Here is a 27368-nt window from a genome sequence, read left to right as displayed (position 1 = left end):
TAACTACTCAACTTGTGGAAATCACTCTCTAGGAAACTTGGGCTGGTTATCCAGCTTTGACTCTACTAGTGTCTGCTTTGAGATTTTCTCTTTTCATTGGCTTGTTGACAATGGACAGTATCACCTTTGTTGGTACGGCTTAATGCAATCTCCCATTTTGACCAGTTCCTATAGCTTAAGTATCCCTCAATTGCACCGATTGCAACTCTTAATGGCGTCCACTTCACACTCACTAGATTTCTGTTGTTTTGTTTACTTTTGAGGCATGTTGTGACTTGCAGGAATGACGGATCAAAGCTGTTCAGGGAGACAGCATCATGCTAGTGATAAGGAGAGTAGTTGCATGCAAAACGGGGGAACAAGCAATGGTTTGTCTAAGCATAAAATACAAAAAAAGAGATACTTTATCATCAAGAGCTTAAACCATCATAATATAGCAAAGTCGGTAGAAAGGGGAATATGGGCGACACAAGCTATGAATGAGCCAGTTTTGAATGAGGCTTTTGAGGTGTGCTCATTGTCTTGATTTGGATTTGATTTCATTATTCTTATAGAAGGCTGGCATTATTTCTAACCTATTTTCCCAAAAAAATCTTCTTGTAGACTGCGGACAAAGTGTTGTTGATATTCAGTGTAAACATGAGTGGACATTTTCAAGGTTATGCACAAATGGTATCTCCAATTGGCAGAAGGAGGGCTAGTGTGTGGAGTGAAGCCAATTGGGGTGGGACATTTTGTGTTGAATGGATTCGAATGTATGATCTGCCTTTCCAGAAGACTGTACATTTGAAAAACCCTCTAAACTCTTTTAAGCCTGTGAAAATCAGCAGAGATTGTCAGGTAGTCATTCTATTCTGGATGTTCTACATATGCTGTTTATGTCAAGTCTGTGCTTTTTCTTTCATAGTACATCTGTTAGATGCATGCCATTTTGAATTGCAGGCTTCACACATTGAGATTATTTTGCAGGAGCTTACACAAGATATTGGCGAGGCTTTGTGTGCTCTCATTGATGAGGGGGCTGACAGAGAAGGCAAGATTAAGAGGTGAGCAGTGCTTGAGTGATAAGAATTGTGATGTTGTCTGAAAAACTGTCTCAAGGACAAAGCTCTTGGGATAAAAAACTGATTTACCTGAAACAATGGCAGGAAAATTGGTCCAGGAGACATCTCACTAGCAAGAAAGCCACCCTTAGAAAGGTTATCTATGAGTAATGGTGGATTTGGCAGGCCTGCGGTTGGAGCAGCTCCTATTAAACCAGGAATATACCCCGCTCCACAATTTCCCTCAGGAATTCCACATGAGCCATATAATCCGCACTTGCCAATTGTAAGATCTGCAAATACGTCAAGTGCAATCTCTGGTTTGAACAAGCAACCAGGGAGTTCAAGGTCAAGATCCCCAAGGTCTGTTTCATCTGGGAAGGGCATCACCCGAGAAAGAGGACGAAACAAGGACCAGCATGAAGGGAAAGAGAGGGGCTCAGGAAAGGAGAAGGATCTTCACAGGATTGGTAGTGACCATTCAATTGCTGCGGTTCCACCTGAAGAGGACTTATTAAACATGGTCTGTGCTATGGATCTATGTTGAGTCTATATTGAGCCTTATATGCATTATCACTCTAGGTTCAGTTTTCTTTATTTAATATCGTGCCTTTATTTTGCTAATTAGAAAGTGATGATCTTTTTCTAGTTAAGAATAATTTACTGGGTGACTTCCGTTTTTTTACAAGAGATATTGGGCAGATACTTGACCATGGAGATATGTATGTATGTAGGTATTTAGTATATATGTGCGTAAGCGTGCGTGTGTATGTTACTTTCATTTTTTAATTAAAGATATTGGGACCAGAACAGGAAGAAATTGAACCGACTGCGCACTCAACTTTCTAGATTTCTTTCTTGTTTTCGCAGACATATGAAGAGTATCTGCAGCGTCATGGAAACTCAAGGGACTACAAATATTATGACCAGGTCATTGCTGACATGGGGACATGATGATGGTTTTTATGATTCATATAATGCCTCTCAATTCTATTTGTGCACTGGGATAATGATATTTGGAATTATGTTTCAGGGTGCGGGCGGCTTGCCCGGTACACTATGGCCAAGTAATGGAAAACCAGGATTGGCATATGCTGATGATCAGTGAGTGCAAGATTTTACCCCGGTGCAAGTTATTTAAGTTGTCATTGATTATGTTCTCTCCTCGAAACTTTAATGCTAATGAGCTTATTGGAATTTCTTGTAAACAAATAATCAGGAAGAAATTCATGAGCAGATCAAAGTTGTTTTGATGTGTTTGAAATCTCTGCTGATTTTCTAGGTACTCAAACTATCTTGCTAACTGGTATGGCAATCAGCGAGGCTCGATGATGTCAAATAGTTGCTATTATGCTGCTCAGGCATTGGCTGATCCTTATGTTGGCAGTCAGCCTCCCTGAGAGCTGATATTGTGGCTTCATTATGCAAGCTACTTTTTCAGACATCATGTTGGAAAGACAACACAATGATAATTGATCCTTGGCAGTCACTCTTCCTGCTAGCTGAGTTTGGGCCTTGATTATGAGAAGCCAATTTCTCCTGGACATCACTTTGGAAAGACAGCAAAAGACAAATGGATGTAATTATTAGTAAAACTCGGATGTTCAGGGAAGATATACTAGAGGTTGTAGATCACAATCTTTTTGTAAAGAAACTGTTAACCCAAATTTTTTAACTTTCTATGCCAAAGTGGCTACTTGAAGAAATCAGCAAGCTTGTTTAAATGCTGAAGACTAGTTTGGGGATGTATTTTACAATGGATGCTTGTAAACTTTGTATTTCTGATGAACTACTGATTGATAAGGAAACTCCACAATTGTTCACCGTAGGGGCTCTCTATTTACAGCCCGGAGCAAAGGTGAGTGAAACAGTGTGCCGGAAGGAAGCAAGACTCTGGCGCATTTGATTTTTTGAAATGTAGTAAGCATGGAGGTTGTATCATCAGTTTGTTACTTTGTGAGGACTGGAAACTTACGGAAAAGAAAAGCCCGACTTTTTTGAGGGCTCAATTTTGTATTATCTGAACCGTGCAGGAACTGCAACGGTGCTGATCAACTTGCCTCTGGTTGATAGTCATAGAGCTTTCGTACTCTTTATGAGGAATGGAGAGCATCTTGGACATTACAGTTAGGAGAATGTCCTGGCCATTGCCAAGTAGATGTCATTTACATGTGGCTTCATTGTTGCTGTAGGCTTCCATTCTAGTGTTGTAGGGAAATATAAAGCAAACAAAAATGTTACAGAGGATGTCTCAAAACCTTACATGCTTAGGGTGTCAGTTTGTTTTGCCAGCAAGGTCAAAACAAAAGGAAAAGAAAGATCGTCATTTTGAAGTATTTTGAACCTAGTAATAATATGATTTAGTGTTGTGTTATGCTTTGTTCCAATTGAATACAATGAAACTGGCTCATTTATGGAAACACTTTTGCACAGGTGTTTTCCTGGCATGTAGCATCCATAAAATGTGGTATGGTATTGAACGAAATTGATATACAGATCAATATTTCTGCTTGTTTGCTTGCTTTGTTTTTTTCACAGAAGCTGCTGTATTTTTCTTTTCAACATCCACCATTTCTTTTATTATCTTATTTCTCAGAAGATGTTGTCTTTTGAGTGTTGCGACACTGATCTATTGAACACGGATATTCAGTCCATGGTACTGTGCTTTGGGACTTAAGCCATTTGGCTTGCTGAGGTACAGAACAGCAGCAATGTTCTGCATCACATTAATCAACCTTCAGTTTTGGGATTCAGTACAATATACCGAGATAACGCCCTTGTGTAAAAGCCTCGTCGATGGATGAGTAATCAAAGGGCATAGTGTGGCACACTAACCTGTCTTTTTGATCCATTGTTTGCCAACTTGTTTTTAGGTGATAACGAGTCGTCCACTGCATATTTCAGCACTGAGAGAAGTTGCTTCTTAACATCATGTCTATAATGTTGCATCTCCATTTCAGTCGTTTTTAAACACACAATTTTCTTGGCCTTTCTTAGCCTGGTTCGTGTTCAAAGCTAGGGTGTTTCTGCTTAGCCCAGCAAAAACGTTTCAGCTTAAAGGTTAGCAGGGGACAACATTGCTGCTATTAGAAGCTGTAATGAACCAGATTTCTCTTGAACTTGACTTATTCAATGAGTACCTAAGACTCTATGGCTGATTTACAGGCCCTCCTGCAGTGAGACCTCTACATCGGGTATATCTTTCCCTACCCTATTTGTTACCTGCTCCAGGCTGACTATGTGCGTAGGACATATCCTAGGTGCTCTCTTAGTTGTATACTCGTAGTATTAGAGTGGTGCCTCCTTCCAATAGAAGGGATGGAGAATGGGATGTGAGTACATGAGTGGGCATACCTCATTAGATGTGCCCTTTCAATTCTCCGTAAGACCTAGGTTAATCCTTAGACTTAGGTACTCCAGTTTCTAAGGTTCCTTGACCACACCTTAATTATTCTATTGCGTTTTCACCCCTGGGTATTGATCTGTAACTCAGCATAACCTTTTTCCTGCCTGTATATCAATGACTATGATTTTTAGAACCGTTTGAACCAGCGTTGTTCTCTTGACTAAGATTGGGAAATATTGGGTACTTAGGTCATGACATTTCCTGTAATTTTTAGGATATAATTAGGAGGAAATGCTATGTCATTTTGCATGATCAGCATTGCTAATTTGGGGAATACTGAGTATTGATGTTATGATATTCCCTCTCTCTTAATTTTAAGCTGCGCTTAGCTAATAACTAAATAGGGTTTAAATTCTTGTCATAGGTAGTGTTTGTGGACTACATGAAGATATAGTCAATGAAAGTTTAGGGTGATCCTTCTTTCTTTTCTTTGTTATCTTACCATTTATCCTCAAGCTTAAAAGGAACAAATAAGATAATTCAAACCTAAGGAATTAGCTTGCATTACAATAAAACAAAAATTAAAAGGGTAATAATACTTAGCTTCATCACAATCCTATCGTGGTTCTTGTTGTCTTTTTCGTACACCTCTTGGAGTGACGGGTTCACAACTATTCTATAATAAGCCAATGGTTTGGTCCCAAGGACCAACTTGGACCTATTGTTCTATAAGACACAAATGGTTCAATTGGCCATCGTAGAACTACTCTTTGCTAGCATACTTCTTCATGTCTTAAGAGGAAGCATTGAGTAATACATTGTATAATAAGTCCCATTCTCAATCCCTTAACAATGTTTTTTTTCGTTTGACTCTCAAAAATACAAGTGGTAACCCCCTCTAATAGATTGGCCAATAAAATGTTCTTTGTTGGTATCATGGCCTCAATTACTCTGGTAGTTTTCAATTGTATCCTCGTTAAGTAGGCATAGCTATGAACTCTATTTCTCTCTTTCTAGGGATGCCTCTTTTCTCTCTCTTTAAGTTTAGCTCCTATTAGATTCTACTTTCTTATAGATTACTCCCTGTTGAATGCTTATCGTAATCTTTAGTTTTGGCATTCTGATAGTTTGCCTTATTTATATTAGTTTAGAACACTTGACCTAGTCTAACGTGTATCTCTATCTACATTGCTTTTTGCTAGTGTAATCTACTTGAATTCTCTCTTGGAAACCTTGATTAACCAACTTATCAATTGAAGATGTTTGTCGCTTCTAGTAAGCCCTTATACTCGGCTATTGCAGTCTTTCGCTTCTAGTAAGCCCTCGTACTCGGCTATTGCAGTCTTATGAACACTCACCCCCCATTTCAAGGCACATAGATAGAGGATCATGTCAGACCCACATGAGTTGCAACAAGAAATCAAAGAGCTTAAACTCGAGCTTGCATCCCTTGGGAGGAAAGTGTAAGATATGGAAAGTGGGAAATCAGTCATACACAAATGTAATGCATTTCCACAGACACCAACACTTCTCTCTCATGATTAAGGATATTATCACCAATCACGTGAGCTCAATCATGCAAGAAGTGCTTGTTGATGAGAGTAACGAAGTCAACAAAGTGGATCTCTATATGGAAGTCAAAAAGCAACAAGCTACGATCTCGTGCATTGGGGGATTGAAAAAAGGAGGCCTTCATGATGATGAGGAGAAAGGTGTCCTAAGAAGGAAGTAGAAGTTGAATGGGATGAAATAGAAAATCCAATATTAGTCAAAATGGCACACAAGCACAAGTCTACTTCAGAGAGAGGATAGCAAGAGTTAAGATCCTTAGACAAACACACAAGCTAAAGGGTACAAAGCTTTGTATATCTGAGGAGCTTACTATGATCCAACTCAAACAAAGACACATTAAACTCACTAAAGGAAGCACACAAGGTAGGCAAATGGGCGGTTTATTGGGATAGGCAAGTATTGATCAAAGACTTAAAACCCAAACCCATAGACTCTCTGTTAAACTGATGTTACAAACGCTACCTTATAATAGTACTAATAGCCATGCCCTACAATAATTTGGGAGGAGTTGTGAGCCTTGTGCACTCCCTTGATTCTTTGGCTATCCAGGCGTAGTAAGCCACTTTTTGCTTTTGGTACTTCGTCTCATAGACCCTGAGGTCTTCCGCAGACGTTAATAGATCTTTATTTCTTTCTTTTCTTTCTTCTCTTCACATTTGGATTACAATCCATGTGCATGGGATTTTTCGCTAGAGGCTTAGACTCATTACCTTGCTCTTAGGTGGACTCATTTCTCCTCTCATTTCCAAAGGAGAACTATCTACTAGGAAGAAGAGAAAGATAATCCTGTTGTGGGTTATCATAATTAGGATTTGTATAAGTCTCACCTAATGGATTCTCCTCATAGGAATGGGACAAGTTCACTATTATACATCCTTGTCCCTTCCATTCTTCTTTTTAACAAATAATAGAAATCTGAATTGCTGTAAACTCAAAATAGAGGTTCAAAACTCAAATGTTGTATGGGTAATTGTACTTATGTGTCTCTTGCTTGATTTGTGTCAAAAAACAAGTTGAAATAAGCTTTGTTCGCTCGTTGCTTTTGAGTGAATCGGAGGTCTTAATGTTGTTATAATAACCCCCCCCCCCCAAAAAAAAAAAAACACACACACACACACAACATCGGGGCCCCATTGTCCTTATTTATGAAAAGTTAGATTGGAATCAAGATTTGAAGGGGGTGATCTACCGGTCAAATACCCTGGTCCTTTTTTTCCATAAATGTGACGACTTAAGGGCGCATTTACATGGCGGTGAGTCACACTATTAGGATGTTGGTTCATCATCCAAAACAGAGAAACACAAAGGAATTTCATAGAGAAGTCACTCCTTGGTGAGCCCAAATTTTTACTTGGGCGACCTAAATTCGCATCTTGTTCATGCACCTCCTGCTCTTCGCTCCTACCTTTTTCATGGTGCTTTGAAATAATTTTCATGTGCTTAAACATTCTTAAAATTTTATTCTATACTTATATATGCTTTCAAAAAGTTATCATGTGCTCTTATGTGCAGTTATGTCCTTTTGTGTGCTTTTATGTGCTTTCTAATGTGTTTTATGTGCTTCTATATGGTTTCTTTTGTGCTTTGAAGCAGTCCTCATGTGCTACTTTAAAGCCATCCTTGTGTGCTTTTACGTGCCCTTATGTGCTTTCTATTGTGCTTTGAAGCAATCCTCATGTGCTTTTATTTGTTTCTACTATGCTTTTATAGGCTTTTATGTGTTTTTCTAGGCTTATATATGCTTTTAGTTATGCTTTCTTATACAATCATGTGCTTTCTACCGTGCTTTGAAGCAATTCTCATGTGCTTATGTTTTTTTTCATGTGCTTTCTTTTTGCTTTGAAGCAGTCCTAATGTGCTTTCTCTTAGGCTTTGAAGTACTCTTCATGTGCTTTTATTTTCTTTCTTTTGTGCTTTGAAGAAATTCTAATGGGTTTTCTTATACAACATGCCAATCATCATGTGTTGTATGATTTTGAAACATTCCTTGCACTGTCCTCTTGTAGGAGAAAGTTAACTGGTAGCAACAAATGTATGACAAGGATTTGCACCACTTCACTATTGCATACAACTAAAGGAGTGTGCTGAACACAATAGCCAAGTTATAACTTATCCACATCCTACAACACTAGCAGTTGTAGTGTATCACTCAAACATTAGTTAAACTTCAGCGCATGTGGCTTTTTGTTTGATGGTTCATGTTTGCAAGTACTTTCTCTACCTTGTCATCACATATACCACGTTTTCTCTTTGTGCATAGGTATTATTTATTTGTTGGATTTTTTCTATTGTTATTTTTTGTTCCATAACAATTCCCCGAAGATGCTTAGTTGTGGTAACTAATTTATCAAATGTTTCCCGATGGAGTTTCTTTCCAAAACCATTCTTGAGTGCAAGTTTCCAAAATATTACAATTGAGAATGCTGAGTAGGAGGTGCATACAGGTATATTAAACAAACTAAATTTATGTATCACAAGTTGCTTGTAAGTGCTCTCAACCTGACAAGAATTTTCTAGGTACTAATGTTGCACAATAAAAAGAGTGGAAAGATTATAAAGATTTTTTATTGGAAACATGGGAAGATCAAGTATACTTTTTATCGAAGATGCCCAAGAGGAGGAGTAGTGTAGGCTCTAAGGACTCACCAAATAAGGAAACCCATTAGAAGTCACCAAAGGGGACACCTTCTAAGAACTCACCAAGTAAGGAAACCCCTTAGAAGTCACTAGAGGGGACACCTTCAAAGAAAGCAATTGGAGATGAAGGTGCTAAATAAGATGTCTCACCAAGAAAACACCACGAATGCCACCTAGGTGGACATCTATAGTCCTAGTGGAGATGTCAAAGAAGATGATGTATTTGATAATGATGATGAGGATGAAATCCCTCTATCATCTTTTGTGCTTCCAAAAAGAAAAAGGAGCTGCTTAGATGTGGCACAAGGTGTGCCCAAGAAGAAAATGAGAGGCATGTAACAAAGTGTGCGTGAGTTCGTGATTTAGCCATATTGTCACATGCTTTTAGAAATATATTTTCAGTATCTTTAGTGCTGCAAATGTTTGTTTACTAGAATTCTATGTCATATGTACATGGAATTGGTTGTTATGTTAAATGTATACCTTGGTTGTGTTCTTAGTCACATATTTTTCTTTTAATGCAGTAGATTGAGTAAAGTTTGATCATGATACAGCAAAGGAGCCAAAGGGAATGGTACATGTGAGTATATAGCCTGTAGAAAAGAAAGGAAAAAAGGAGAAAAGAAAAAAGGAAGAGCATACAAAAACAAAAATGGAAAATGCACTTGAGAAAAAGGCAAAAATGGAGAATGCAAAAAGGAAAAATGCAGAGAATAAAAGAATAGAAAGAATGATACACAATAAAATATGCAAAAATGGAAAATATAAAGAAGAAAAAGGTAGAAAAGGAAATTGTGAAAAGGGAAGGGGCAAAGAAGGAAGATGCAAAAACCAAAAAGGCAAAGAAGGAAAGTGCAGAAAGGCACACAAAAGAAAAGAAAAGAAAAAGAAATGGAAAATGCACATATGAAAAAGACAGAAATGGAAAATGCACACAAGGAAAAGGCAAAAATAGAGAATGCCAAAAGGAAAATTGCAGAGAATAAAATAATAGAAAGGGAAAATGCACATTATAAAAAGGGAAAAATGGAAAATAAAAAGAAGAAGAAAGGAGAAAAGGAAACTACATAAGGAAGATAGTAGAGAAGGAAAATGCAAAAAGAAAAAAGGTAGAAACAGAAATTGCAGAAAGGCACAAGGAAGAGAAGAAAGAAATAAAAAGGAAAAATGCAGAGAAGAAACAAGGAAAAAAAAAGAAGGCAAAAAAGAAAAAGGTTGAAAAGAAAGAAAAACAAGGTAGAGAGGGAAAAGCAAGTACGGAAAAGCGAAAGAAGAGAAAAGTAGAACAAGAAAAGGGCGAATGAAAAAATACAAAGAGGAAAAAGGTAGAAAGGAACAAAGTAGAGAAGAAAAGGGTAGGGATGAAAAAGCTAGATAGGAAAAAGGTAGAAGAGGAAAGGGCTACAAGGGGAAATCAAACAAGGAAAAAGTAGAAAAGAAAAGGGAAAAAAAGGAAAGGGCAGAGACAGATAAGGTAGAATGGAAAAGGCTCACAAGTAAAAGGCTGAAATTGAAAAGGATGAAAAGAAAAAGGCAAAAAAGTAAAAGGAAACAAGGAAAAAGGAAGAGAAGAAAAAGGGAGAGAGGGAAAAGGAAGAGAAGAAATAGGAAGAAAGGGGAAAGGTGGCATAGGAAACAGTAGTACAGGAAAAGGAAGAATGGGAAAATGCAAAGAGAAAAAAGGCAGAGAAGGAAAGGCTACAAGGGGAGAGGCAGACAAGGAAAAGGAAAACAAAAAATTAAAAAAGGCAGAAAAGAAAAGGGCAAAAAGGGAAAAGGTAGAGAATGATAAGGCAGAAATGACAGAGGATGAAAATGAAAAGGAAAAAAAGGAAGAGGTAGAAAGGACAAAATCATTGCAAGAGGGAGAGGAAGAGGCATAGCAAGCACTTGGAGTTGATCTAGTTGAGGAGGTTCTTAAAGAAATTATAATAGATTGGACTCCCAAAAATCAACAAAGCCTTGCATTAATTTTTTATATGAATGGGGTGTTGCTACTGTCCTTGAAATCTAGGCTTACGCTAGAGTACACATGTCTATTGTATGGAAGAATGCACAACCATTCATACATTTGTTGAATTTTTTTATGTTTGGATATGCAGTTATTCATTTTCATATAATCTATCAAAGAGAATAGATCTATGTTTCAATAATGTGAAGAGTAAGCTAGTAGGATGGTTGTTCCAAGACTTACGTCATGAAGCTAATTTCAAGTTTAAAAGTGGAAAGCCTATCTTATTCAAGAAGCTGCAGACATTCTAGAATCTATTTCTACAATATAGTGAATCTATGTTTCAATGATGTGAAGAGTAAGCTAGCAGGATGGTTGTGCTAGGACCTACGTCATGAAGCTAATTTAAAGTTTAGATATGGAAATCCTATCTTCTTCAAGAAGCTTTCAAAATTCTAAAATCTATTTCCACAATATAACAAATCAAATACAATATTAAACAACATTTACGAATGCAAGATGAACGAAGACCAGACAGCAGAAGACTTTCATACATTCTTGGTTACTAACCTTAGATTTTGGTTACATAAATGACTCTACTCATCCAATAGGTTAGCATTGTCTAGGTGTGCTCCATACACTTGGGGAGATTCCACGCCAAAAATTGTCTCCATAGTAGATTGCTTGTGCAGTGGTGACAAGATTAGGGAGCCTAAATATATGGACATATATGTAGATTAAGACCCACTTCTATACCTATACTTACTATACAATCCACTTTGTGGCACGTTGAGGATTGTAAAATATATATGATACTTGATCTTTTGCACATGTTTGAATTCTTATGATTAAGCCTTAAAATATGTTCTCATATATTAATTTCAAAAAATAATTTTACATTGAAGATCCAAAATTTCTTTCATCCTCATGAGTGGCTAGTACCAAAAATGGAAACAATTCTAAATAAATTGAGAAGGCAATGCAAGACAAAACCTAGTGACATATTAAGTCTTCCTCCACTTTGACGCTGAAGTGTTCTAAAGGCCATGCAAACCTCTTTTGCAATTGCAAAAAAGCTTTGAATGTTCCTTTACCTTGATGTTGAAGTGTTCCAAAGGTTTGTTGTTTTATTCACCTTCCTGGAAGAGTGTGCAGTGCACACACCTCTTGTCATGCTACTCTTTTCCTTTTGCAACTCCTCACTTTAATGTCGAAGTGTTCCAAAGGCTTGTTGTTCTATTCACCTTCTTGGAAGAACAAGTAGTGCTCAAACCTCTTATCATTCTCCTCTTTTTCCTTTGCGGCTGCAAAAAAGCTTTCAATGTTTCTTAACTTTCATGTTGAAGTGTTCCAAATGCTTGTTGTTCTATTCACCTTCCTAGAATAGTAGGTAGTGCTCAAACCTCATGTCATGCTGCTCGTTTTCCTTTTGGAACTACAAAAAAGTTTTGATGTTCCTCCACTTTGATGCTGAAGTGTTCCAAAGGCTTGTTGTTCTATTGACCTTCCCGGAATAGTAGGCACTGCTTAAATTTCATAAAAGATTCATTGAAATTGAGCATGTGGAGCTCAATCTGCTCTTGGCTTGTCGAAGAGTTAGACATTAGTATAGCAGTTAAACAGTGTTATCATTAGGCAAGCTACTTTGATTTACTACACATCTTACAAGAAGCAAGTTTCTCTCTCAACGAGATATCATCCAATTTGGACAAAAAATATCTCTCTAGCCCATTTGTACTTTAACATTCCACGATAGAGACTTGAACATCATTTGCAATCCACTTTCCATGTTGATCTAATTCAATTTCTCATGGTGGTCACATCCTATGGAATGAGATCAACATGAAACATGGATCACAAACTATGTTACAAGCCTTGTTACAAACCCGTCTTGCTTCTTTTCATCATCTATAACAATAGGACTATAGAAAGGTTTAAAAATGAGAAAATTATATATAGAACTTGTAAGTGATTCAATCAACCATTCCCACATTGCATCTTTGTGAGCAGTGGGCTAGACATCATACATAAATATTTTGCCAAAGATATGATTGTGCCTTAGAGAATATCAAGTCTCATTACAAATATCATTTGACATTGCATTGTATATGGTCGTCTCATGTGTTTCAGAAGTCAGATAGTACATGTTAAAGTTATTTTTCATATCTCCATTGGAAACTTAATGGCCTTTACTAGATGTGAAAGGATGATTATTTTTGGACCTTCAACCATGAGACAAAGCCTCACTTGCACTCTTCTCACCATTTTACTTTCATAGTACATATGGCAATTGACTTATCTCAATACATTAAAATGTACACCTATAGGAACATCAAAGGTGTCACCTTCAATTAACAAACGAATAAGGAAGTCTTCATGGCCCTAAAAATTGAGCTCATTTTCTACAACTTCACCATTGGATGCATCATTCTCTACTCCATTCAATAGTACCTACTTCCATTTCATCATATAGGCCTTGTTGACACACCTTTGATATGCATTGCACATACAAGCATTACAAAAGCAAGTTAATTTTCTTATTTGATTTGGGTTGGACCATTCAGCCACATATACTTTTAAGCAATCAAGAGCTAGGCAATCGTGCACATTTGTACTGTTTGGACCTATTTACATTGCTAATGTTTATCTCCCAATAGAATCATCACATTATGTTTTCCTTCTTCAAATAGAACCCTGTGTATTTGTCTTAGATTTTGACCACTTTGGTTTACCCCATGTCCCTTGTGACTCATTAAAATGTGTCAAAATGAATGGATGCCTAGCTTTTTGCTTAAAGGTTAGAGTAACAACTTTTGCAAGTATGGTAACTAATCCATCCTCCCCATATAGAAGTAAAGATTCATATCATTTAGCTATGTCTGCACAAAAGACTGAGTTGATTTTTGCTGGTAGGTTAAGAGAAACCTCGAATATACTAAAGAAGTATCTGCCTTTAAAAAGGTTTTAGTAATCAAGGTTTTGTTATATGCCCGTTCCCTCAAAACATTTAGTACAAGTGTATAAATTCTCATAAGAAGTTGGCAAGGGAAGAATAGATGCAGTTATGAGCATTGGTAATCCATCTATGAGATCCTTTGTGTGGTTTAAATATTGAAAAGGTAGATTATCATAAGATGGTGTCACACTAGGTAAAAGGTGAATTAAATCCTTAAAGAGTTTAGAGGCAACTTGATTTGGGATGGTCCATGTATTTCCTTCCATGCATGGGTTGAAGTTAGGCCCATTAAGCCTACAGCTAGCCATATCCCGTATCCAGTGAATGCACTCGAATACTATAGTATTAACACATTTGTCTGATCTTGAAATGTACAAATGTGATTTTATCCATTCAATTTCATCCAAACATCCTTGTTGTCTAACCATAATTCATATTTTTTGAATTTTGTAATATTGAAAGTTTTATGTTGGTCAGCACAGTCTTTTAAGAAAGATGACATAGCTGATTGTTTATTGACCAGGTTGCATTTAGCCATTAAATCCATTCATAAATTACTGAGGGACTTAATGGCTGGAGAAAAAAGACAAGGCTTACAAGGGATGTGATTTAAGCCCTTGTAAAGTGTTTGTCTAATATCTTTATTTCAAAATATTTTAATATTTAATGTTTGAACATGTGATCTCATTCCACCATCCAATTCTACCGTAAATGTTTTAAATCATTTAAAAGTAGAGCATTTACACTTATCTTTCTCTTTTTTCGATGAAAAAATATGGAATACCTCTTTTGAATTATGAAGTATCCAGCTTATTGTTTTATCATACCTCCATCCAAAAATGAGATTGGAAAGTATAATAGTTAAACTAGGATAGAATTTATTAAAGTAAAATACTAGATTATCCCTAAGAGATATCCTCTCCAAAATTTGGGAGAAGTAATAAAGATGCAAAATGCCAACGGTTTCTTTATTAAGAGATTTTTTTACCAAAACCAGTCTTTTGTAAGACTCCATCAGAGATCTAGAACCTATGTCACACAGAAGAGCATTACTGTTATTGTAAGTCATAGGCCTTTTGCCCTTATTGGAGATAGAGCCTGAAGCCGGAGTACTATCCCCAATTATTAGAACTGAACTGCTAGGTGTATTAGAGGGTGGAGTGGATACATCCACTACTTCTTGGTGAGGAAAAGTAGATCCACGACCACTATTATGACGTCCTCCTCTTGTGAAACTTCTTCCAGATTTGGCCCCACCCCGAAAAGGGACTGGATTGCCTCTTACATTACCTCTGCCACCATATTTTGGTCTTATAAGGTTGGCACTTTCTTTTGAAAAGGAAGTGGGTTTGATTAATTTTTCAATCATAGAGAGTCAGTGCTCGTTATCCATTGAAGAAAATAGTTTTGCCTTTAAATTTTCTACGTATTCCAAGACCCCTTGAATCATAAACTCTCTTACAAAGATGAAAGCAACTAGAGTTTCAACTATGGGTTTTGCTGGTCCATTTGGCCAAATGAGGAATGCAGTAAAGGATGCTGCTAAACTCATATATGGCTAAAAGAAATCCAAGTAATTCAGTCTATCCAAATGAGATAGCCACCACATTTGTTAGAAACACAGGCACACCTGAGGAATGGTTGTAGCCAATTCCACCATAGAGATTTGTCATTTGCAGCCATTTATGTATGAGAGTTAAAGCCTCCACAATCAAGTAATAGTATTTTAGAGTTAGAACATTTCCTAGCATCCATTGTAGAAAGTGCAAGAGCACAAGGAATGCTTACCTTCTTGAAAGCTGTTAATGAGACTCCTTTAAGAGCAGCTTGTTTGCATTTTTCTACGTCCACATTAGATAGTGAGCCCCAAAATTTTAAGATATCTATGCTCAACGGAGCTAATAGATTCAAATTATTAAGAGTCCACATCTTGTTTTGATGGGTCTCTTGCGAAACATCAAATTCCACCTCCCGAGCTGGCAATGTAGGAATGCATGATGATCCTTATGGCGTGGTGAGATTGTCCTTGGCTTCTTGTTCAAATAAGGTAGTGAGTAAGTTGGAGAAAGTATCCAACTTCTCCTGCTCAGATGAAGAAAAAGCAATTTTTTTGAACCAAGGAAGTTCAATGGTGACCTCCGATATAACTGTAGAAGATAGAGCCTTTTCAATTCTAGGAAACATTTCTTCATGATGACAACATCATCATCGGAAATGATTTCATCTATTATTGTCTCCATTTCAGAAAGTAGTGCATAGGCTTTTGTTTTACTCTTTTGACTTGTATCTAAGACCAAAGATCTTGTTCTTCAATGCCAAGGGTATGTAACAATGTGTTATTACCTGCTTCCTTAGCCCCCAAGTCATGTTCAATGATCTTTTTGTGTATCTCCTTGTTATCAATGAGGGCCAAAGTGGCTTGTACCACTGGACTAGGAATTGGCAGATTGTCGAAATATCCTATGTCCACCAGATCAGAATGCCACTGTAGGGCCATCTGAAGAACAACCATAGATGCGTTGTTAGTCATACATTCAAGGAATCCGGGTGACCAAACCCTAATGGCAATATTTGTGTATGTGTTTAAGATTTAGATAAGAACCCCTCAAGAAGGTCCAAGAATATATAAACAACATTTCTACATCAAATGATATATGAAGAAGGTATTACTAAAGACAAAAATATGGTTGAATCCTAAAAAGATAATATTTCTAGGATTATAAAGAAATTCTCCATGGCAAAACCTTTGTACTATACTTCAACTAGCCACGCTGATACCTGCCACCATCCAACCACCTTAAGTTAGGAATTTAGCTTAAACCAAAAGGGAAGACAGGTGTCATAACATAGCTAGACTTGTTATCAATGTTCAAAGAAAAGTAAAAGATTAATCCACGAAAAAAATTAAATGGATTTGGAAATTTCCATAACCCATGAACACACAAATATCGGGATTGAAAAATTCTTCTATACTTTCACATAAAAAATATCCTTACATATGCACAAAAACCTTTTATAAATAGCCATATAAAGAAAAGGAAGCCATTTGAAAAAGTAAAGGTCTATAATTGTACTTTTCACAGAAAAGTGTTAGGGCTTTACCTTTTCATGAAACTTTTCTTTCCTAAAAAACCTTCCTTATATCGCCTAAATTATATTGAAAAAAATTAGTTAATAAGGCTTTTGCAAGAAGCCTAATGCCTATAGCATCTACACAGCCCAAAGAAGGAATAAGTGTACCAAGGTGAAAAGGTCCTAAGGCACCAAAAGGAATACATGCATATAGCATATGCAAATAGTATCTATAAGGCACAAAAAAGGAATAAGTGGACCAAGATGAAAAGGTCCTAAGGTTCCATTAGTATGGCTCAAGGTCTAAAAACATCTTATTGGAAGGTCATGAGGTCCCAATTAAAGGTCTCATGATCCTAAGGTCCTTACTTCCAATTTATGAGCCTCCATGTGTAGGCGTGTGCTAAGGGCTTTTGCTAGTCTTTGTTTATGGCACTGTACTTTGTAGCCTCACGTCTAGGCACCCACGACTATGTCACTATTCTATTGCACATTGGCGTGGCTGGTACTGTGCATTGTGCAGCTCAGTAAGCTCCTTAATGCCTCAAAGATTGTAAGGGAATAGGTCCTTCAATAGGATTCACACACGAGTCGAGAGTGTCATCGTGAATCGTGACCCTTACTCTATTCCCCCATGCAATTAAGCCAAGGTCTTGGACTCCACGCCGTAACGCCTCCTCTACATATGCAGTATGTATTATCAGCTGTTGCAGAAATCCACGAACAGTCTCGCCACGAGTCCCAAGTCTTTGCTATGGGAGGAAGTCTATGAGGATGCGGCGTAGTAGCAAAGTAGCAGTTACATTAAAGCATCTGCATCGCAAGGATTAATTGGATTAACAAATGAGCCACGGTAGGAACGTATGCTCTTACATTGTCATGATGCCCTTGAGTTACAATGATAGCCAAGCCTTCTTTTCCTCCACCCAACTATTTATGGTGTTTACGATGGAAGAACAAGTGGTATTCATAGAGGTGTCCTCCCCATAGATGACGAGTCACCTTGGAAATGAAGGGTCACTTTTCCTTTTCAGTACCCATTCCTTTGCCCTAAAAATCAAGGGTCTCTTTATATCCCACCACCCACGTGTATACATTTTTATTTTTTGATCTATATGCAAGGGTATATTATTGATAAATTAGCTATCCCTTGTGGTCTAGTGACTATAGCACAAATTCTTTTTTCCACACTAAATGAAGGGCTATTCTCCTTTTCAATTACCTTATGCCATTACAAATTCCTTATGCCCAAAAATTAATGGTTAGTTGTTAATTTCAAATATCCCACCATTTTTGTGCATATTTTTATTCCCTTATCAATAAGCAAAGGTCAATTATATGTTATTGACCAAATAGCAACCTTTTATGGTCATGTGCTATATGCCATGGATTTTATGAGGTTACTTCAATGCTTTTGTCCATATTTTTCTTAAATGACTAATTAAATGTCATGTATAAAAATATTTTTGGAACTGGCTATAAAGGGCATCATTCATTGCCCAAATCATTCTATAAGGAACGTCACTTCTAGACCATGACTGTCAGGAAATGATGTGTGTGTGTGTGTGTGTGTGTGTGTGTGTGTGTGTGTGTGTGAGAGAGAGAGAGAGAGAGAGAGAGAGAGAGAGAGAGAGCAATGAGAAATCTTCTCTCCAAAGCCCATTTTCAAATGCAATACTTTCAAACCACCTTTTTGTATCTTGCCTTGCAGTGTGTGCACTCGCACACTTATCGCCTATTGATGTCTTGAAGACAATGGGTTGGATAGCCTTTTGAAGGTAATATGCTTTTGTCTAGGCTCCTTGCTACATGGCTGCAGGTTTTCTCCTGGCTACTCTAAGGGGCTAGATATTCCTAGATGATTTAAAGAGGGAGTGGATTTTGAGGAATCAAGAGTCTCAAGCATGTGGATTAGTAAACATAAGCCCATCCATAGAGGTCTAAAGTGCTCCCATATGAATAAAAACCACGATTACGAATTCTATGAGCTCTTAAAACGTCACAATATGAACTTCCACCGTTAGGAATCTTTATAGTTGCTTCCTATGGTTATGGAATCCTTTGAGCCTAAAAAAACATTAAGGGCCTCAAAATTTATAAGCACTTCCTTTTTGAGTTTTTATTGGTTGCACAATATGCCTCTCAACCTCTCATTTGTCTCCATTCAAGATTTGTGTAGCTGCCCCGATTTCTAGAAAAGGGAGGAAGCAAAAGAGGAAAAATACTTTAGGGATAAAAACTCTTCTGACAGTGACAGTAAGAAAAAGAGAAAGGCTACGATTGTGATCACAACTTGGACATGTTGTAAAAGATTGCAAAGCTCTTGGTGGTTACAACCAATAGCCTTGAGATTGGTGTCCAATATAGAGAAGTGGTCCAAATTCAAAGTCTTTTGTGAAGATATGGATAGCACATGTTGCTCAAATCATGTTGAGAACTAGGCCATACTAGACCAGGGTCTAACAAAATGTGGAGCAGGGGAACATGTTGGTGAATATCTAGCGATTCAAAAGGAGGCTATTCTAAGGTATACTTTAGGGAGGACTTGAACTTGCTCCAAGGGCAAGAAAAACAACAAACTAGGGTATGTTTTCTCTCTTTACTAACATGGATTCCCAATGTATGCAATGTCAAAATGTTTGTCGAGGCTGAGGGTGAAATCCTTCCAAGAATTTGGAGGAGAAGTATCATCTATATGTCTTCTAAAGATGTTAGTATCTCAGCCTCTATGGAGGTTGAGATATTGACAAACACAAGTGATCATTGGCATGTTGTTGAGTAGAGAAAAGGATGGATTACACTTTACCTTAGTGGCTCAAAATTCAACCTTGAGTGGAACTCAATGAGAGTTTGGTTTTGAAGGCTATTGGGAGTTGTTCTAGAGCTTTTGGAATGCTAATAATTGGTGGAGAGCTATGTGGATCAATCACAAGGTTCTCACTTTACAAATTTTGAGGGTCAAGGTTGTGGATTTAGTTGGAGGATCATCAATTTGAAACAAACACAAGATGCTTGCTACAACCAAGGCTATTCCAAGCTTTCTAAGGGGATGATTCGATGGACTTTTTTGGTGCATGGGAATCTTGAAGGCTCTGAAGTGTTCATGGCCAGGGCTATTGATTGTAATAGTGTTCCAAATTGCATCCAATTGTTTGTGTACAATGCAAAGCTAGATCTAGAGCTGTAGGTTCGTGGACCAAATGATGACATCTTTGACTTGTTCCTAAAAGCTTTAGCATGGAGGCTACAAGATTTTCCCTTTGACACGGTGGGTATTAGACCAATGTGTCATTGAGAGGGGCCATTGAAATATAAGGGCTAATGCCCCACATGTGAGCTCCATATGAGACTTTAAGGGGGCTTGACATTTCTACAGTGATGAAATTGAGAGAACTTGTGTGGTAAGAGGAAAGGGCTACCTATAGGACTGAACAAAAGGCTACAACTAGGATCAAACACTAGGCTTATCATGTGGACAAAGGCTCATTGGGAATCAATTATCTTCTTGTTCTTATATTAGGGAATCCAATGAGGCCACCATAAATAGCACATAGGGCTAATAGAACTACTGCCATGTGGGCTACTGTATAGGCCTACATGGGGCCCCAATACACGCCCTATTGTGGACAAACATGCTAGCATACAACCAGTATAAAGCACCAATAGAGGGTCCTATAAAAAAGACAAGCAGTAGGTCTGCACACCTAGCTACCGATTGGCAAATTTATAGGCTAAGTCAACAAACCTTGATATATGACTTTACAAGATGGAGAACCAACAACTCGCAGGAGTACTTGAGCTCCTATAAAAAGGCCGCTTAAGGGGGCACAAATAAGTTCATTCAAAAGCAACCCCTCATCCATTTGGTTAGTTCTTGGTGCACACCTTCAGTAAGAAAGAGAGCATTAGTCTACAAGAGGAGGCAGCCTAAAGAGCCCACCCTTGATATTTCGGAGGAGATCCTCTATAAAGTGTAGCATACAAGGCTGTGGTGCTGGTTTATCTCAACAGAGTTTGTTGTGCCAGTACTAGCACACTTTTGGAGCCTATTTTTGTACCTATACATCTGAGTTTATTCTCTCCCCAATCTACAAGTGAATTAAATATTCTTGTGTGTGCACCTGTCTTGGACTCACATCTAAGTTTGACATGAAAGATATGGGAGACCTTCATTAATTTCTTGGATAGAAATATGGAGAGATGACAATGGCATCATGCTCACTCAAGGAAAATATGCCCAAAAGGTTCTCAAGTAGTTTCATTTACATAACTACAATCCACTCCCTATGCCTATGGAATGCAAAATCAAATTATTAGCACATGACAAGTCTCTAGACATATAGCCTCATCATTACCAATAGATTATTGGAAGATTGATTGATTTGAAAATCACAAGGCCAAACATCTCTTATTCCCTTCATATACTCAATTAGTTCATGCAAAACCATAAAAAGACTCATCTACTAGTAGCAAAACGAGTTCTCAAATACCTAAAGGGACATGACGCAACAACATGTTGCAGATATCTTCACCAAGCCACTTTCCCTTGACAAGTTCCCATACTTTGAGCGATAGCATGGAATTGTTGAGTCCTCAATTGAAATGCTTCTTGGTATAGCAAAAAACCTAGATATTCTAAGAAGAATTCCTTATCTACCCACTTGGCATCAAGTGCCGAATAGTTTTGAACTTAAGAATGTGCTTGTGGTAATCCTACATCACGCCCTTTATTTTTTTTGGAGGTTCCCCTCTATCTCTTCCACCTGTAGCTTCCGATCATTGACTTATATCTTTCTTGTGGCAGTCTCTACTCCCTTCTGGTTGAGTTCCCTTCCATTGCATTGAGCAACCACATGCCCCTCTTTCTCGCATCTAAAGCACTTGCTTTCCTTGTAGAGCATCTCTGGCATTTCCTGCTCTTTAAGGGCACTAGGCAGCCATGGACCCTTCTTTCTCGACACATCCATGTTGAGATATCAAGCTCTATCCCCGACATATCTCCTGGATGACTATCATTTATGTCACCGCCTATGTTAGTTGTACTCGTGGTGTAGTTAGACTACCACGTATGTTTTTGGTTTGGGTTCACATATGAACCACGTATTCTAGGTTTTGACATATAGGGTATTTCCCTCTTCTATTGTATTGTTGTTGTGTGCAAAAGTGAAGAAAGGCTTCACCCTCCAACCTTGTGTCCTCTCTCTTTTGTGTGTTGTGAAGAAAGCTGAACTTGAGTCTCCTATCTCTCTCCCTCTTTCTTTACATGGTATCAGAGCCTTGTTCGTGGTAAGGAGCTCAAGAAAGCTAGCCAAGTTTGTGGTGTCCTGGTACGAGGATCAGTGTAGCTTTCCTATTTCGAGTTTGGGAGCAAATCTCTGCAGGTAGCACAGCCAGAAGTGCAGGAGTGCACTGCTTCAGATTGAGAGGCCCTTCGCGGTGCTCGATGACTTTATTTTTCTGATTTGAGGCCGTTTCGGGGCCCGTTTTGAAGGCGAAAGTTCTTCGCAGGCACTCAGAAAAAGGCCCTGTTTTTGCTGTGCGACCACCGCACGGCTAGTCGGTGGAAAGGTGCCACAGAAATTGCATCGTATGCCTATGTGCAGAGATATTGGGAGTTGCAGATTCATGCCTGTTGCCTGTTGATGCAAAATCGTCACGAGGAAGTGACTGTGTGGTGAAATACCACTTTCGTCAGTGTTGCAGATCTGTCCCTGTGAGGCTTTTCGCAGAAGCTTTGCTATTTGCCTTGTGAGGCATTTGCTGTGTTTACAGGTTGCTGTTGCAATTCGTGATTTGTAAAATGTCTGAGAATCTGTCTACCATTGTCAGTGAGAAGCTTGACAAGAACAACTTCCAAGCATGGAAGTTCAGGATGACAAACTTCTTTATGGGAAAGGGAGTTTGGGATTACATCAGTGGTGAAACTGCAGAACCAGTTTTGGGTGCTGCTCCCACTCCTGCTGAACTGAAGGCCTTTAAAGAATGGCATGAAAAAGCCAGAAAATGCCTGTATTGGCTGTCCGTTAGCATTTCAGATTCTATGATTGTGCATATACAGGATCTAGAGACGCCTAAGGAAGCATGGGATACATTGGTGAAGCTGTATAGCACAAATACCAAAGCACGAAAGATGCAGCTAAAGCAGGAGTTGCACAATGTGCAAAGGAAAAATCTGAATATAAATGAGTATTCCTTGAAGGTGAAAGGCCTTGCAGATTCTCTTGCCTCCATTAGAGCACCTGTTGATGATGAAGACTTAGTGTCCGCGACCTTGAATGTTCTTGGGAAAGATTATGCACAATTTCGGACATCCATTGGAGTCCGTGAAACATTTCCTGATTTTCAGGAACTTATTGCTCTCTTGCTGAGTGAAGAGCAAAGGAATGGTGGTTCAGCCACCTCAACTTTTCAAGAGACTGCTTTCTACTCGAATACAGGTAGAGGCAGAGGTAGAGGAAGAGGCCGTTCTGGTGGCCGTGCAGGAAATCAGAACCAACAGCAACAACAGGAAAACCAGTCCTATGGAGGAGGACGTGGTAGTTCTAGAGGCAGGGGGAGCCAAAGAGGCCGTGGTTCATGGCAAAGAAACCAGCAAGTAAATAGCAGCACAGAATGCTATTATTGTGGAAAGCCTGGACACAAGGAGAATACATGCTATAAAAAGCAGAATGACATCAAAAGTGGGAAGTTGCAGCAAAGCAACTATGCATCATCAAGTGGGCATGGTGACGACAGAAATGAGCACCTTTTTGTGATGTAGCATATGGTTAACTCCATGTCAGGAGATGCTGCAGCTTGCAATGATGTTTGGTATGTTGATTCAGGTGCCTCTAACCACATGACCAGTCATACTGAGTGGTTTCATGATGTCAGAAATTTGGATAAGCCAGGTTATGTTGAAACAGGTGATGATACTACGCACCCAATTACGCAGGTTGGTAAAGTGCCATTGGCTATGCAGGATGGCAAAACAAAGTACTTGGCAGATGTACTTCATGTTCCAAAAATCACTAAGAACCTGGTTTCAGTTGGCCAGATGGTTGAGCAAGGTCTGCAGGTTAGATTTAACCCTGATGGATGCTTCGTTGAGGACTTGAAAAATAAGTGCCGCTTGGTTGCGAAAGGCAACAAAAATGGCAGAATGTTCACCTTGGATGTTGATATGCCTGAGGTGAAAGCTGCTATGTTTGCGCATGGGAGAGGTGTCATTGCAGATATTGAGATATGGCACAAGCGCATTGGGCACGTGAATATACAAAGGCTGAAATCTATGCAAACGAAAAACATTGTTGCAGGTTTGCCTAAATTCAGAGTTGAGGGAATGCAAAAGGTATGTGAAGCATGCCAAATGGGTAAGCAGGCCAGACATGCATTTCCCAAAAATGCTAAGGTGAGCAGAAGACCTTTGGAAGTGATCCATTCAGATGTTTGGACAACCAAAGCTGCTTCTATTGGTGGATGCCATTATTATGTGACGTTTATTGATGACTACACTAGGAAGGTGTGGATTTATTTTATGAAGCACAAAAGTGAAGTGTTCAGCCATTTCAAGGCTTTTAAGACCATGGTTGAAAAAGAGAAAGGTGTGCATATTAAAGTGCTAAGATCTGATGGAGGGGGAGAGTACTTTTCAGAAGAATTTTGTGAATATCTGAAAGAACAAGGAATTCAAAGGAAGTACTCATGCAGGTCTACCCCTCAGCAGAATGGGGTTGCAGAAAGGAAGAACAGGCATATTGCAGAAGTAGGACGGGCGATCCTAAATGAGAAAAACATGCCTGATTATTTTTGGGCTGAAGTAGTAGCAACTGCTGTTTATATTATGAACAGAACTCCCACTGCAGCTGTCCATGGCATGACGCCTGAAGAAATGTATACAAGCCAAAAACCAGATATTTCTCACTTGAAGGTATTTGGTTGCATAGCGTATGTTCATGTTCCTGATGAGAAGAGAACCAAGCTGGATCCAAAGGCAGAAAAATGCATCTTTATTGGATATGCTCAGCACCAGAAAGGGTATCGCTGTTATAACCCTTCCACTCGCAAAATGCAAGTGAGCAGAGATGTTGTCTTTGATGAAATGAGCAGCTGGTATGCACCAACTGTTATGGTAGGAGATGTAGATGCAGGAAATGGGAATGCTGCAATAAATGCAGAGCAGCAATCTCAAGCCTTGAGTGGTGGACCCAGAGAGTCCTCTACTAGTGGATCTAATGCATGGACAGGGAGATTGAGATCTAGTGAATCGTCACATGGCAGTCCTGATAGTGTTGTGCAGGTATCACATAAGGGAAAAGAAAAAGTGGACCATACTCCAGTGTTTGATGTGTCTGCTGGTAGCTCTCATGTTGATGGAGAGTCAAGCGGCTCTGAAATGAGCCTTGATGAGGAACTTGGAATTCCTTCTGTTGTTACACCTGGTGCAAGGAAAAGCAGGCATGATTTAAAGACTCCTGCAACTGATCCAGTTGTACGAAGGTCCACTCATATTAAGTATCCAGTTGACAGGCTAAGATATGATGGGTATACAGCACATCACTATGCTTATATGGTCAAGGTTCTAGAGGAGCCAGAGCCCACATGTTTTGAGGATGCAGCAGGGCATAAAAATTGGGAAGCAGCTATGGATGAAGAGATGGCTGCCTTGGATGCAAACCACACTTGGGATTTGATGCCTTTGCCTCATGATAAGAAGGCTATTGGCTGCAAGTGGGTTTACAAAGTAAAGCACAATGCTGATGGGTCTGTTAGCAGGTACAAGGCAAGATTGGTTGCCGAAGGTTTTGCACAGACATATGGAATTGACTATGAGGAAACTTTCAGCCCAGTTGCAAGGATGGCAACCGTGAGAGCAGTAATTGCTATGGCTGCTGCAAAGGGATGGTCTTTGCATCAGATGGATGTGAAAAATGCCTTCTTGCATGGTGATTTGCAGGAAGAGGTTTATATGATGCAGCCAGAAGGTTATGAGGATAAGTCACACCCCGATTTTGTATGCAGGTTGCGCAAAGCCTTGTATGGCTTAAAACAGGCGCCGAGGGCATGGTCAGACAAGATAGGACAATATCTTGTCACTATTGGATTTCAGATTTCCAATTCAGATTTTTCACTTTATGTGAAAAGGACAAACAGAGGGATTGTGCTTATAGTCATCTATGTTGATGACTTGATTATTACAGGTGATAGTGATGCAGACATTAATGAAGTGAAGCTGCTGTTGAAGCAGAAATTTAAGATGAAGGATTTGGGAGAGCTGCGTTACTTCTTGGGCATTGAGGTTATTAGATCCCCAAGTGGGATATGGCTGTTGCAAAGGCAATACGGTTTGGACATGCTGTCCAAATATGGGATGACAGGCTGTAAGCCTATTTCTGTTCCATTGGAGCAGAATGTGAAGCTCAATGCAGAGACAGGTGAGCTTCTTGAAGATATTACTATGTACAGGCGCATAGTAGGTAGCTTGATTTACATGACTATAACCAGACCAGATTTGAGCTATGTTGTGGGGCTGGTGAGTCAGTTTATGCAGGCACCGAGGAAGCCACATTTGGATGCGGCTAGGCACATACTGCGGTATGTGAAGTCCACATTGCATTATGGACTGTTTTATGAAGCTGGGGATGTGCATTACAGGTACATGGATACACAGATGCTGACTGGGCTGGTAGTGTCTCAGACAGGAGATCTACTAGTGGTTTTATGTTTTCCCTTGGGAGTGGTGCCATCAGTTGGAGCAGCAAGAAGCAGCCAACAGTTGCCTTGTCGAGCACAGAGGCTGAGTACAGGGGTGCAGCAATGGCTGCATGTGAGGTAGCTTGGTTACGGAAGCTACTTGCAGATATGGGACAGTCAGTTCATGCAGCAGTTGTCATTCATTGTGACAACATTAGCAGCATCATGCTTGCTAATAACCCAGTTTATCATGCTAGAACGAAGCACATTGAGGTGCATTATCACTTTGTGAGAGAGAAGGTTCTAGCTGGTGAGATTGATCTTGTCTATGTCAGCACTGAGGAGCAGGTGGCTGATATTTTTACGAAGGCATTGGGTACCGAGAAGCTTCGCAGATTTAGGAGCTTGCTTGGTGTACGTGAGATGGATTTGAGCTTGAGGGGGAGTTTGAGATATCAAGCTCTATCCCCGACATATCTCCTGGCTATCATTTATGTCACCGCCTATGTTAGTTGTACTCGTGGTGTAGTTAGACTACCATGTATGTTTTTGGTTTGGGTTCACATATGAACCACGTATTCTAGGTTTTGACATATAGGGTATTTCCCTCTTCTATTGTATTGTTGTTGTGTGCAAAAGTGAAGAAAGGCTTCACCCTCCAACCTTGTGTCCTCTCTCTTTTGTGTGTTGTGAAGAAAGCTGAACTTGAGTCTCCTATCTCTCTCCCTCTTTCTTTACAATCCATGCCCTTTTTCTTTGCAAATCCATGCCCTTTTTCTTGTGGAGTCAACTACCTTCTGGTGGAAAAGGCATTCCAAGACAACCATGGTAGAAATCCATTAACTTTCATGTCTTCCTTTGGATAATGCTCAAATAGTTTTGGAATAAGACTATATGTTTCTTCCAAGGGCTTTGTATTCCCCTCATCTTCTTTAGTTGTACCTTTGTCTTCAAATCTGAGTAAAATAAAGCCATAAAATCTTGGAAACACTTGACCAATGATGACTTGAGCATATTAAGCTCCATGGACTTCTCATTTATAAATAGTATCTTCTTGAATCAAATTCAAGAAAACAATCCATTATTCTCCTTGCATTGCTATACAAGGGATAGAAAACA

The 27368-nt window shown here is 38.9% G+C and overlaps 1 protein-coding gene across 2 annotated transcripts in view; it reads left to right on the top strand.

Moving 5' to 3' along the window:
* The window catches only part of LOC147890337 (YTH family protein), a 109754-nt gene extending 106408 nt beyond the window's left edge, over window positions 1–3346 (top strand). For both annotated transcript variants that reach the window (XM_087390174.1, XM_087390172.1), the window contains exons 5-11: window positions 282–508; window positions 604–840; window positions 970–1046; window positions 1149–1566; window positions 1914–1973; window positions 2077–2147; window positions 2326–3346. In XM_087390174.1, coding sequence (XP_087246300.1) covers window positions 282–508; window positions 604–840; window positions 970–1046; window positions 1149–1566; window positions 1914–1973; window positions 2077–2147; window positions 2326–2443 — 1208 coding nt within the window. In that variant the 3' untranslated portion in view covers window positions 2444–3346. The remainder of the gene's footprint in view (window positions 1–281; window positions 509–603; window positions 841–969; window positions 1047–1148; window positions 1567–1913; window positions 1974–2076; window positions 2148–2325) is intronic.
* Window positions 3347–27368: the final 24022 nt, after the last annotated feature.

The sequence above is a fragment of the Dipteris shenzhenensis genome, chromosome 19, assembly GCF_047967505.1.
Source record: "Dipteris shenzhenensis isolate YYH24624 ecotype China chromosome 19, Dip_SZ_1.0, whole genome shotgun sequence".
In the NCBI taxonomy this organism is placed as follows: Eukaryota; Viridiplantae; Streptophyta; class Polypodiopsida; order Gleicheniales; family Dipteridaceae; genus Dipteris; species Dipteris shenzhenensis.
This window is presented reverse-complemented; position numbering and strand designations above follow the sequence as displayed.